Source organism: Littorina saxatilis, linkage group LG8 (assembly GCF_037325665.1).
Source record: "Littorina saxatilis isolate snail1 linkage group LG8, US_GU_Lsax_2.0, whole genome shotgun sequence".
In the NCBI taxonomy this organism is placed as follows: Eukaryota; Metazoa; Mollusca; class Gastropoda; order Littorinimorpha; family Littorinidae; genus Littorina; species Littorina saxatilis.
The window spans coordinates 2,570,152-2,584,253 of record NC_090252.1 but is presented as its reverse complement, the minus strand read 5'-3'; the positions used below and the strand labels follow the sequence as shown (position 1 = coordinate 2,584,253).

The following is a 14,102-nucleotide window of genomic DNA, read 5'->3' as shown; positions in this document are numbered from 1 at the left end:
GTATTGTTAGACAGTCATGTTCTGTTAGTTTATCCATACCACAACTGATATCAATCAATGGTAATCAGGGGCGGACCTAGTTGTGGATAAGGGGGGGGGTTCCAAATTGGAGCAGGGGTCCAGGGGCCGCTCAGGCCCCGGTGGGGTCCATGGGCATAGCCCTGGTGGGGGGTCTGGGGGGGCAAAGCCCCCCAGATGCTGAAGGAATTTTATTTTTTTAGGTCAATCGGAGGCCTCTCGTGGAAGATAACAAGGTAAAAAAACAAACGGATGGGGGGTGGGGGGGGGGGTTCCGGGCACCCAGGAACCCCCCCCCCCCCCCCCCTAGGTCCGCCCCTGGTAATGTTCAGTTTTCTTGTCACGTTGTGTCAAATAGTTTTGTTGTTGTTCTTTCTTTCTTTATTGGTGTTTAACGTCGTTTTCAACCATTCAAGGTTATATCGCGACGGTTTGTTGTTGTTGCCTTACAAAGAGAAGGATTGTGGTTACTATACTGCAGATTTGTTGCTCAGCTTTTGAAATGTGAGTAGCACACACACACACACACACACACACACACACACACACACACACACACACAGGCAAACATAAAGTCGGCAAGTATGTTATTTTGCGTTTTGCATTGTTTTCTTCCCATAAAAGAAGATAATGCTATCTAAAGTATATTCATTAAACATCAAGTATAACATCAAACACAAAAATCGCCATTTATTACAAAAAATGTTCAGTTCTGTCATTTGTAAATTGGAAGACTACCTTTACTTCAGATCATATTTCATCTGAAGCATGACATAAAAGTCAACAAAACAAACAGAACACTTGGAATAACATATCAGTCTAATGCCCAAAGAATACACGTCTTTTGGGATGAAAAAAAACACACATTCACATGCTACAACCATATTGCACTCGTCTATGTATCAGTATGTATCTTATAAAAAAAAATAGTTGACCAACATCAGAAATAACCTGGGTATAAAATAAAATGCCTGAACAACAGCCCAGCTAGAGACATGTTAGTCCCTTGATATTCATCCGCTGGGTCTTGACTGAAATACAAGCCATATAAAAATCCACTCGTGTTGTAACCTCTATATACACATTCAAGGCTGAAGAATAATGCATCTTGGTCTAGGCTTTGCATCCCTCGGCCACACCCCACCCGGCCATGAGAAACAGGGTGTGGTCTTCCTTGCTGTGGTGTCGCATGAGTGGAAGTCATTTTAAAACCAGGTTATGAACAGAAACTCTTACAAAAACAAGGTCTAAAAAAAAGGAGAGGGTCTTACATTGGGGGGGGGGGGGGGGGGGGTCCTCAAAGGGGGATTTCAGTGTAAGCCAAAGACAGGAAGATTTGGAATGTTTCACTCACTTTCCTTCATCTGTCATTTTGTGCACACTTTTTTTCTGACTAACACTACATTGTACACTGCGAGTATGAGTATATATTTATGCATAGTCATATCACATTCAAACATTACCTTGGGACTCCAGTCTTTGGTCAACAGTTTAACATTTGGCGATATTGATCAGTATCTGTGATCCCAGTAATAAACGGAAATCATGATTTATGTACGGTAGGGTCAATCTTGACTCTTACTAACATGTTTTCATGGAAATAAATATGATGAATCATTCACTGGTCATCCTTTTACATAAATTTCTTTCTTTTCATAACTGATGTCATTTTTTGTGATCTGCTGGAACTATTCATAATTATGATTAAACTCCTAACCAGAGTCTTTCGGGCTGTGTGTGTGTGTGTGTGTGTGTGTGTGTGTGTGTGTGTGTGTGTGTGTGTGTGTGTGTGTGTGTGAATGTGTGCATGCGTCTGTGTGTGTACTTGCAAGTTGCTTGGCTAAAAAAACCATACAGTTACAAAGAAGCATTCAAACATGTGAATGTTGAGTGAGATTGGCACTGGTTGCATGAATATAAATTACATGTACACACGAGCAGATATTTCCATGTTAAAGCTTGCACACTATATCAGAAAAAATGTGGAATATAATATGTTCGGAAATAACTGTCAGGCTTGCACGAGTTGTGAAAGAGTAAATACTGTTGCTTTAAGCAAGTCATACTTCCCCACGTGACATTATAGGCCAGTCACTAGCGAGGGGTGTCTCTGAAACACATGGACAAGGCGCGTGTATCTATATAGAAACCTTGCCTCACTAAAAGCAAAAGTATTCACCCTAAAATAACCCATACGAACCCGACAGTTATTTCCAGAGATAGTCTTGTCAGTCATGTGGATAGCTTTACTTGTTCCCCTTCCCCATCTTCCTCTTCTTCCTCCTCCCCCTCCTCATCATCATCCTCTTCATCATCATCCTCTTCATCATCATCCTCTTCATCATCATCCTCTTCATCATCATCAAACTCATCCTCTTCCCCCTGCCCCTCAATGTCAATATCAACCATCCTACCGTCCTCAGAGTCAAGCAAAGTTCTCTTCTTGCTCAGCCACGGCTTCTCTCCGTTGTGTAGAAACATGTGAGCTCTCAGGTAATCCTTCTTCAGGAACTTGGCCGGGCAGTGCTCACACAGAAAATAACGACTGTCGTTGTGAATTTCTAAATGGCGCCGAAGCCCATGCGGAAGTCTGAAAGTCTTGGGACAGTGTTCGCACTGGAAGCTTTTCTCCCCCGTGTGGATCAGTCTGTGCTTCTTGAGGCTGGAAGACTGGGTGAACGCTCGAGGACATTGTTCGCATAGAAACGGCTTTTCACCGCTGTGTGTCCGCATGTGCACCTTGAGGTTGGTGGACTCCACAAAAGCTGCGGGACAGAGTTCACACCGATGTGGTTTCTCTCCTTTGTGCATGAGGGTGTGGCTCTTGAGACTGGACGACTGAATGAACGCTGCTGGACATATCGTGCATTTATAGGTCTTCTCTCCTGTGTGAATCCTGTAGTGAACTTTCAGCTGTGAGGAGACACTGAACGACTTGTTGCACACATCACACTGGTACGGCCTCTCTCCTGTGTGAGTTCTCCTGTGTCTCTTGAGGTTGCTGGAGAGGGTGAAGGCAGCAGGACACTGATCACACTGATACGGTTTTTCACCCGTGTGGCTGCGCATGTGAACTTTGAGGTTGACCAGCTGATGAAAAGCCGACGGACATTGTTCACACTTGAACCTTTTCTCCCCACTGTGTGTCTGGGCGTGACGCTTGAGGTGTGTGGTGGACGTGAAGGCGGCTGGACATTGGTCGCACTGGTGTGGCCGCAGGGCGTGCGTTCTGGTGTGGACAGTCAGCTCCTCCATGCTGGAGAACATCTGGCAGCATTTCCCGCACCGCACGCTCTCACTGTGGCTGTAGCGCTGCATGTGGCGTCTCAGCTTCTCGCCTTGCGGGTAGGACTTGTCACAGACGCCACACTGAAACAGCAACACTTGGTCCTCCGCAGCAGGTTTGGGCTGCGACTTCTGTTTTCTTTTGTGTCTGATTTTAGAATCCTCCACAGAATCAGCACCTTTGTCACTTTTCTCTTTGGCATACACTGGCAATTTTCTCCTCCGTTTTCCTACAGGTTTTGAAGGAATAACTGACATGGTCTCCTCCCCCTCCTCTTTCTCCCCCTCCTCCTCCCAGTGGAACTCTCGGACAGGTCTTTTTCTTGCAGGCTGAGTTTTTCTTCTTGAGCGACGTGGTGCCACTTCAGTTTTCACAGCTGTTGTTTTCTTTGCCCGTCTCCCTGAAACCATGGACAACAGAGTGAGAGAAGCAATTGGCGCATTAAATCTTAAAATGTCCCATCACAATTCCCTTCAGTGCGTCAAAGGGCGCACTGAGATTACGTACCACTGCGCCACCAAATGTACACTTTACATCGAATTACACATACACACACACAAACACACACACACACACACACACACATACATGGATAACACGATATAGCGGACTGGTTGGTCCGGTGTCAGAATAATGTGACTGGGTGCGACGTGAAGCCTGTGCTGCAACTTCTGTCTTGTGTGTGGCGCACGTTAAATGTCAAAGCAGCACCACCCTGATATCACCCTTCGTGGTGGACTGGGCGTTAAGCAAACAAACAAATGAACAAACAAACGATATAGCGGCTAATTTTGGATGGCACTATATTGCACCATATTGCATCATTGTTGAAAAACGCGTACAGGCCTCTTTGGCATTTCTTGCCTTCGACTATGTCCCATCGGAATTTGGTTGAGGGGGACAAATGTCCCATTGCCTTTTTCTCCCAGGTTAAACCCTACTGTTAGGGCGCTCACATTGAATAAGATAAGATTTAGGATAAGACAAGATTTTTGTATACAGTCCTGTGAGGTTACCCTCATGGAAATCCAGACTGCTTTCTCACAGGAAAGCGAGCTCCCATGCAGTTTAACAGCACTACCCTTCTTTTCTTTTCCTCTCTCACCTGCATGCATGTACATGTATCAATTGGTATTTCCAAGCCCTGAGAGTTTCGTTGTAAACTTGGGTTCTTTATTGTACACATGCTTGCACACAGAGGTTCACGGACACCGAGGAGAGTCTGCACAAAGTTGACTCTGGGAAATAAATCCCTTGCTGAACTTGGGGAACAAACTTCAGAACTGTACACCAAGAACTGTATACCAAGAGCTGTACACCAAGAATCGTACACCAAGAACTGTACACCAAGAACTGTACACCAAGAACTATACACTTGAGAACCCTACACTTGAGAACAGTACATTACAGAACCATACACCTCAGAACCGTACACCAAGAATTTATCAAACCCACGCCGATAGCAACAACTTGTTATAAAGCCAGCGCCGCTACCGACTGAGCTATTTACCCCCCCCCCCCCTCCTTCAGACACCCCATGGCAAGGAGACAGCTCCGTCGGTAGAGGCACTAGCTTAAACCAGTTGGTCCCATTGGCGTGGGTTCGACCCCTACGTACGTTCTGCAAGGGATTTATTTCTAAGAGTCAATTTTGTGTGGACGCTCTCGGGGTCTGAACACACCAGTATGCACGCATTTGCACAATAAAGATGTGTAAATTAGTGTGTTCAGTTGTCCGGCGAAAACCAGAAAGGTGTTAGCCCTGCAGAAGTTCTGAACAATAAATCAGAGAAAACAGGGTCATAAAACAGAAGGGAGTCTGAAAGGGTGGTGTTAAAAGGGTGGTGTTAAAAGGGTGGTTTCACTGCAGTGCCATCTGTGTGTGTACCTGACTGCCTGGTCTTCCTTGTGCTGCGACACTGTGAGGAATATTCACGCTGCTCTGCCGCTTCTTTACGCTGCTCTGCCGCTTGTGTCAGCGCTGCCAGCTGAGACAACGCTGCTAGCTGATCGCTGTCAATGTCTGTGTCCTCGCTGTCTTCTTCACGCTCTGACGTCCCATGACCTTGAACTTGATTTTCCGCTGACAAATGATCTGCTGTATCTGTTGTCATGGGGTCCTCTCCAGCATGAGGAGGACTTTCTGTCTGCAGAACAGGGTCTGAAAGACAAATAATGCATTACAATCTTTATCAAATGAGGCACAGCGCTACTTCAACATCTGAGAAACAAACTACAAAGGGACATAATCGCTTTAAATGCAGTTGACAAAATCGTGCAAAAAGAACAAGTGAGAGTTACATGGAACCAATCTCCTGGCACCTGAGAAAATAACAAGCACTAAAATCAACAAGCCACTTTCATCCTCAAAAACATGATCGCCTCAAGCTTAGAGTCATTATGTTCCTCATTCTCTAAGTGATGCCAAAGTTAAAATGTTGATTGGATTTGTTTCCTCATCAAATGACTTTTACTGACAACAAGCCATTTCATTGCACAATAATGTGCACACATATGGCTATCAAAGGCACAGTAAGCCTCCCGTAAACCATCACAGATACTGTCAGGCTTTTACACACAGTACAAACACCTTTCCATTTGAACGCTCACCGAACGGGAACATCCAAAGTGCTCTAAGTAAAGAGCGAGCAATTTCCTGAGAATTAATTTTGCGGATTGTCTGAAAACAAAATCGGACCGTGGTGCGTTTTGGCGCTAGATCTAACTTTTAAAATCTAAATAATAAATTGACAGCTTGTTACACAAACATTCTTTCTTTCTTTCTTTATTTATTTGGTGTTTAACGTCGTTTTCAACCAGTTACACGAACATTCTTAAATCATAAAACTAAGAGAATTCTTTATTCATCAAGACAAGATCAGTACAATTCAAAGTTTTGAAAGTTTGAAAAAAGAAAAGCCCGGAAGCAGGGTCACGCAAGGTCATGGTTCTCGTAGCAGACGACGGTTTATGCCTATCGCCAGTTCCTCTTAACTGTCAAAATCCATCGCTAGAGTTCTTGTGAATCACAGCCGTATGTTTCGTTTAGATTCAGAGGTACATAATAACGTGCTATTGCAGATAAGCTTACAGTGAGTCCCATTCAAATTACAAACTGACGATTACATTGTGAAAAAAGGAAACTGGATCACACAGGTTCACGATGGCTCAGGGGTAAGATAAACCACGCAAAAATAAATTATTTAAAAATTACTCCCTCTTTACGGAGGGCACCTAGGATGTTCTGAAGCGGTGAGTGTTTAAATGAAAGGGTGTTTGTACTGTGTGTAAAAGCCTGACAGTATCTGTGATGGTTTACGGGAGGCTTACTGTGTGTAAAAGCCTGACAGTATCTGTGATGGTTTACGGGAGGCTTACTGTGTGTAAAAGCCTGACAGTATCTGTGATGGTTTACGGGAGGCTTACTGTGTGTAAAAGCCTGACAGTATCTGTGATGGTTTACGGGAGGCTTACTGTGGCCTTAACCCTTACACAGGTGCAATTCTCTAACACATGTTACATAGCCACTGGTGAATTAACAGAGATAAAAATAAAGAAAAACGATCATATAGGTTTTCACATCCATGGGAGGTAATCGGAACCGACCAAACAGTTTGTTTGTTTGTTTGTTTGCTTAACGCCCAGCCGACCACGAAGGGCGGTGCTGCTTTGACATATAGATAACGTGCGCCACACACAAGACAGAAGACCGACCAAACAGACTGAACCAGTTGCGCGACATGTGTTGTGACAACCAGGTGACAGTATACGCAAAGTAGCGCGACATATGTCGCGACAACCAGCCTAAGGGTTAATATTGTATCAGGAGGCAACTTATTAAACTTAAAAGGTTATGAAACCTAAATCGATACAGAATAATATTCTTAAACTTTGTTCGTTCATGGGCTGAAACTCCCACGGCTTTTACGTGTATGACCGTTTTTACCCCGCCATTTAGGCAGCCATACGCCGCTTTCGGAGGAAGCATGCTGGGTATTTTCGTGTTTCTATAACCCACCGAACTCTGACATGGATTACAGGATCTTTTTCGTGCGCACTTGGTCTTGTGCTTGCGTGTACACACGGGGGTGTTCGGACACCGAGGAGAGTCTGCACACAAAGTTGACTCTGAGAAATAAATCTCTCGTCGAACGTGGGGACGAACTCACGCTGACAGCGGCCAACTGGATACAAATCCAGCGCGCTACCGACTTAGCTACATCCCCGCCCTGACTGAGCTACATCCCCGCCCTGACTGAGCTACATCCCTGCCCTGACTGAGCTACATCCCCGCCCTGACTGAGCTACATCCCCGCCCTGACTGAGCTACATCCCCGCCCTGACTGAGCTACATCCCCGTCCTGACTGAGCTACATCCCCGCCCTGACTGAGCTACATCCCCGCCCTGACTGAGCTACATCCCCGCCCTGACTGAGCTACATCCCCGCCCTGACTGAGCTACATCCCCGCCCTGACTGAGCTACATCCCCGCCCTATTCTTAAACTTAAAAGGGAGGTTCCACTGTCCTCCAGTGCAGGTAACCAGTGCAGGTAACCAGTGCAGGTAACCAGTGCAGGTAACCAGTGCAGGTAACCAGTGCAGGTAACCAGTGCAGGTAACCAGTGCAGGTAACCAGTGCAGGTAACCAGTGCAGGTAACCAGTGCAGGTAACCAGTGCAGGTAACCAATGCAGGTAACCAGTGCAGGTAACCAATGCAGGTAACCAGTGCAGGTAACCAGTGCAGGTAACCAGTGCAGGTAACCAGTGTACCTGTTTGGACCGCTCCTGGCCGCCATGGTTCAAAATGGACAGGGAGAGTGTCCACCTCCTTCACCTCCACTGCAGCAGACTTTGACGCCGAGACCAACAACGTCGCTGCCAGCGAGTCCTCTCCCTTCCCCTCCTCCCGTTTTGCATCATGCCGGGCAAGTGTGACTTCAGAGTCCACAGTCTCTGCAGCCAGACACCGCTGCTCACTGCCTGCAAGGAAAGCCTCAAGTTTAGTGAGCGAAGTGTACTTCGCGAAGCTGGCCGTATGGAGCGTTAGTACTGAGTTTTGGGTAAAAAGACTGCGCAGCCTTCGTGAAGTTGACTTCGGACTCAATGATTGAATTAAAGACTGATTTAACAGTACAGTAAAGTGTCCCCTCAAAACACCTGAGAAAATCAAGTAGGAGCAAGCCTTTAAATGAAGATAAATTTACAGAGGCCAAGGAACAGAAAATCTTAAAAAACAGGTTCTCAATAAGGAGGTAGTTAAATAAGCAGTTTCTACTGTATGTACTATGCGGTTACTTGCCTCAAACAAAATGTCACGTTTACTGGAATTTGAAGGTGAAAAAAATATCTAGACGAAAATGAACGTGTAAACTGACATTAGTTCTTAATTCAATATAAAATAAATTGACATGCAAGCACGCATGTGTGAGCTTACACACACAAAATATAGGACAGAAAGTTCTTCAAAACTAATGAGTATTAAGAGGCCGGCATTATCAGTCTCACCTTCTTCAGTGGCAGTCTCTTGCTTGATAGTTTCCGTGACAGCAACAGGGGTATCACCACCCGACCTGCTATCAGCTCCATCACCATGCTCTGGTTCTTCCTTTAACTGCATCTCCTGCCACACCTCCATCTCCATGGTCCCTTCCGGCCACCAGTCAAATCTCACACCTTACGTCCACATCAGTCCCTCCGGCAAGTGACATTAACCATCTTAAAGTCCTTCGGGCAAGTGACATCAACCATAGATCTGTGACTCTTGTGTTATTCTGTTGGGCAAGTGACAACTGACATCAACCAGCTTTAAGTCCTCTGGGCAAGTGACATCATTAACCATCTTTTACTCTAGTTGTCAGTCCTTTGGGCAAGCGACATCAATCTACATCAACCATCTAAATTAAGTCCTTCGGGCAAGTGGCATCAACCATCAGTTACTGTAGTGCAAGCGACATCAACCATCTGAAGTCCTTCGGGCAAGTGACCATCAGTTGTTTTTCCTCCTACCGGTGCTGCAGAAATTCTGAAACCAAAACATCTTTTCATTAATTTCTCTGGACATGCAAGGAAAACATTATTCTTAATGCACATTTTTACCTTCAGTGAAGTTAAACAATAGAAACTTGTTTGCACTTGCACGGTGACACACTGGCACTAGCACCAGCACCAACACCAGCACTAGCACCAGCACCAGCACCAGCACTAGCACCAGCACCAGCACCAACACCAGCACTAGCACCAACACCAGCACCAGCACCAGCACCAACAACACCACCAACACCAGCACCAACACCAGCACCAGCACTAGCACCAGCACCAGCACTAGCACCAGCACCAACACTGGCACTAGCACCAGCACCAACAACTGAATAACAAGCTTAAATTCTAAGCTAACTATAGAACCTTACCTATTTTGCAGCTGAAGAAATGAGAACTATGTTGGGAAAAGTAGTGTGGGATGCCCGGTCCATAAATCAGTTAATCAGTAAATTACTACAGTACAGTACAATGTACATAATTCAGTTCCGAATGTACTTTCCATTTGCTTGTTTCATTTCATTTTTGAACTTATTTTTTCTCTTATTATGCTGTTCACTTCTCTTATTATGCTGTTCACTTCTCTTATTATGCTGTTCACTTTGTCTGGCTGAGGAACTTTTCTTTCATTGAGATCATTTCATTTATCAACAGAAAGGGAAATCACTAGGCTGAGAATGGTTAGACAAATAACACAGAAATTGTTACCTCCCTTGTCTTTTTTCTCCACACCTCCCCCCCCCCTTCTTTAAAAAAAAGAAGAAAAAGTTACATCTCTCTAACTACTAACATGGAGCATCTCTAGGTGCAAATTTGTATCTGAGGCTGCATGAGCGTAGTTGGTGTGAAGTGGTTTTGTTTCACTAACAGACCTGGGAGCCTTAGTGTTGCACTTGGAGTACATGTATTCTCAAACCAACTTGGTGTATTTTCAGAAACACGAGTGTACATTTACTTCACACAGCATTTGTCAACATCCATGAGTCAAACATGCTTTGCACACATCCGTTTCATCGTTAAATAAGTTTGCCTATAGATACATTTAAAGAGATCGGACACCGATTGACAAAAAAAGTAGATAACGCTAATATTTTGCGTGTGATATTTTCAGTGTGATGAAACAAGTACAAGTATGACAAACATGACAGCAATCAATCGGACAGATTTGATGCTACAAATCTTTGAAAATGATGACATGCAAAGATTCAGATAAACGAGGGTTGGGTACTTGAATTGGGTTTTTGCCCGATCAGTTAGCGAGTTACAACCACCATGACCTATTTTGGAGGTGATAACTATTAAACCCTGGTTTACGCGTGTTGAATCTTATTGATCGTGACAAATCTTTCATCCAAAACGTGTATTTCCTCCAGACAATGATGCATCGTTTATTGGTGTTGCATACTCTACGTTTCTTTACGTAAGTTTTCTGTTTTCAGACAATTCGCTTAGCATAAGATCGATAGTGCGAGTTGATACATGATAGTTGATACCATTACCAAGACTTTACCAACGCGTGATCCCCTCAAATTCGCAAAAGCACTCGGACCCAAATTGTCTCCGAACTCGTCAAACATATCTAGCAAAAATAAAGCTTCAATCTGCGGGACGAAATAACATCGTACGTACCAAGCGTGCAGAATCTTAGCGCTGTAGCTGGAAAGGGTCTAGCACAATCAAAATGGCCGTCGGCGACCTTATCGCAAATGATGATGCTATTTAAACTGCCTTTTGCGAGGTTTACACGCTTTTCAACACATTGTACAACCAATTATGCCGATGTATTGTTGCAATATACTAAGTTTACCTCGTTATTTTATGTTATCGGTCGGTTTCGTCGTCTTCCTGGCTTCGTAGCATCCTTGTTCACCAAGGTGTGTAGACAAAGGGGAGAGCATTTGTTTTCTGTTGTTGTATGCCGTTTGACCGAAATATAGATAAATACTGGGGGTGGTGATGTTGAACTTTAGCAGTGCATACAGTAGTCTCTTACAGTCCAGTGACATTGTTGACTTAGTTCTTTTTATATATAAGTGACTAAAATCAAAGCAAAGAATAATTTTGGTGAAATTACTTGACGGACTGAGCCCCGAAATTAAGCATTATTAATTAATTCGGTCCTTTGTCCAATGAAAATAGCTGCTACGGTTGTCTGCCCTTGCAGAAATCGCACACGTAGAGAAATACTTGTCTCCCTTCCACCGCAGGTTGCGCCGATGTTTACCTTGATCTTCTAAACCCCATGTGAAGGGTCTGACTAATTACTACGCGCGACCGCATGTGGGTCTGACTAATTACTACGCGACCGCACGCGACCACACGCGACCTTGCAATACCTTTCGCGACCTCAAACTAAAGCATGTACATGTCATATTTTTATATATATAGTATCTTCACAACAATATCTGACTTTATACCAAGTTTTAAGTCAAAAAAATTAAAAATAACGGAGTTATAATGTATTTTGCGACGAGCTATCGAGCGAAAGTGAAATCATCGTGGTTCAGCGTCCGACCATTGAAAATGCATCAGAATTACCTTTGTTTTTACTTCTCTGACTTAAAACTCGGTTCAAAGTATGATCATGTTGTGAAAATACTAGATATATAAAATGTTACATGAATATTATTTAGTTTGAGGTTGAGCCTGTGTTCTTAAATCAATGCGAACATGGTCGGACGCTGAACCACGATGATTTCACTTTAGCTCGATGGCTCGTCGCAACATACATTATAACTCCGTTATTTTTAATTTCTTTGACTTAAAACTTGGAATAAAGTCAGATAATATTGTGAAGATACTATATATATAAAAATATTACATGTACATGCTTTAGTTTGAGGTCGCGCAAGGTAGTGCAAGGTCGCGTGTGGTCGCGTGCGGTCGCGTAGTAATCAGTCAGACCGCATGTGAATGAAACACTTTCGCACTGACCATTCCGTAAACTGAAAGGATTTGTTATGATTAACAGAAAAAGTTCTGCTTGCTACAATGCTAAAGTTTATTATTACCCCGCATTTTATCCTTTTACTGTATTACGACTGTCCGGAAAAGCTTATTTCAGTAGTTTGGCGTTTTAATGTCACACCAAACTGCATCACAATTATTTATACGAAACGGTGTCTTGCTTTAGCTCCGCAGCATAGGGGAGGCAACTGTCATTTCCTCAACAGACGACGAAATGACCGAGTCTGAGGTTCCTTTTCAAATTTCATTGCAAGTAAATAGGTGGTTGCCTTTGCATTAATGCATATTCTGTAGTACTTGTCACTTTGAGTCAGCGACGGGGACGGTCAGTCGTACAGTCGAACCCCATTGTAAGACCTACACAAATCTGGCCTCAAACTTAAAGGCGGGAGTCTTAAAACGGGGGTAAATTTGCGCTGATGGGGTCTACCAAAAGAGTGGGATTCCCTGTTGGTAGATTTCCTGTATGGGGAATCTTACAGGGTGGAGTTTTTCAATAAAACTTGCAAACCATACTCGTCGAATTGCTAAGAAATTTAAAAAAGACAGAAAGTCGCTAAGCATCACGTGACTTTCAGCGAAACGCTACAGGAACTACACCATGCGGTATTCCCTGATTACAGGGAATCCACCTTCAGGAAATCAACCTACAGGGAGTCTTAAATATGGGGGGTCTTTAAAGGGGGGTGCACTGTATAAGCATTTGCTTTCCTTGTTTTCCAGGTTATATAACGCACAGCCAGTCAAGATGAACGGAGGGGGAGGAGCGGAGAGACTGCGGCCAGACAACAAGTGTCTTGAGCTGGACCCAGCAGCCAGCAGGCAGTGGAACTCCATCCGCAGAGCCGAGCGTCTCGCCACCGACACTGATGTTGCCCGGCTCCTTCTGTCTCTGTGAGTGACGCTTCATTAAGTGTAGTCGAGCCAGTTCCCCCCCCTCCCCCCCTCCTGCTGAGTCCTAGTACTACACCACACTTGGCGTATCCTACTGAATGGTTTTGCTGCAGTTACTCTTTATATTATATATTGATCCGTCTCTGTTTTTTACTGCACTTCTTGTTTCGTCTTCTGCGTTGAATGATGCGTTACCCTTGTTGAATCATATCATTGAATGATGCGTTACCCTTGTTGAATCATATCATTGAATGATGTGTTATCCTTGTTAAATCATATTGAATGATGCGTTACCCTTGTTGAATCATATCATTGAATGATGCGTTACCCTTGTTGAATCATATCATTGAATGATGCCAAAATGGTGGGGTTTTTTTCTGCAGAAAAAAGAACATACTGCAGACCAAAAAAATTTCAGTGGAATAATAATGGATTATTTTTCAACATTGTTTTTTCCTCAGCAATTTTCACATTTACTTTTTCCTCAGATTGATGTTTTGTAGTGTTTAGTTGTTGTTTTGTCTGTGGGAAAATTAAACCCCTAAACCTTATGCTCTGGTAAAAAAAAAAAGTGTTCAACACATTCTGAGAACTGGCATAAAATGTGTTCAGCTAGCGGGCAGATAATCTGATTTATTTTGTAAAGCCACATGATGTTGTGCTGTTTGGTTGTGTGATAAAATAACACCGCCACCCCCCCCCCCCCACACTCGAAGACAAGGCCAAAACAATTTTCGGATGGTAGCTTGGGTACATTTTTATTATATTTTTTTTACTACCATGAGGCGGTCTTAAAAAAAGGAGTCTTCTGGGGGGGGGGGGGGGGGGGGGGGGGGGGGTGTCCACAGTAATAAATAAGTGTAATGAAACATGATGAAGGGGAGCCATTGTAAGCATTG

General features: G+C 44.0%; 1 protein-coding gene across 1 annotated transcript; it reads right to left on the bottom strand.

Annotated features, from left to right (window-relative positions):
- Window positions 1-603: 603 nt before the first annotated feature.
- LOC138972538 (zinc finger protein 431-like) lies at window positions 604-11,244 on the bottom strand. The gene is made up of 5 exons (XM_070345182.1): window positions 11,150-11,244; window positions 8,812-9,328; window positions 8,077-8,286; window positions 5,193-5,465; window positions 604-3,704 (listed from the first exon to the last, which is right to left on the bottom strand). The coding sequence occupies exons 2-5, from the start codon at window positions 8,945-8,947 to the stop codon at window positions 2,251-2,253; spliced, it is 2,073 nt and encodes a 690-aa protein (XP_070201283.1). The 5' UTR covers window positions 8,948-9,328; window positions 11,150-11,244; the 3' UTR covers window positions 604-2,250.
- Window positions 11,245-14,102: the final 2,858 nt, after the last annotated feature.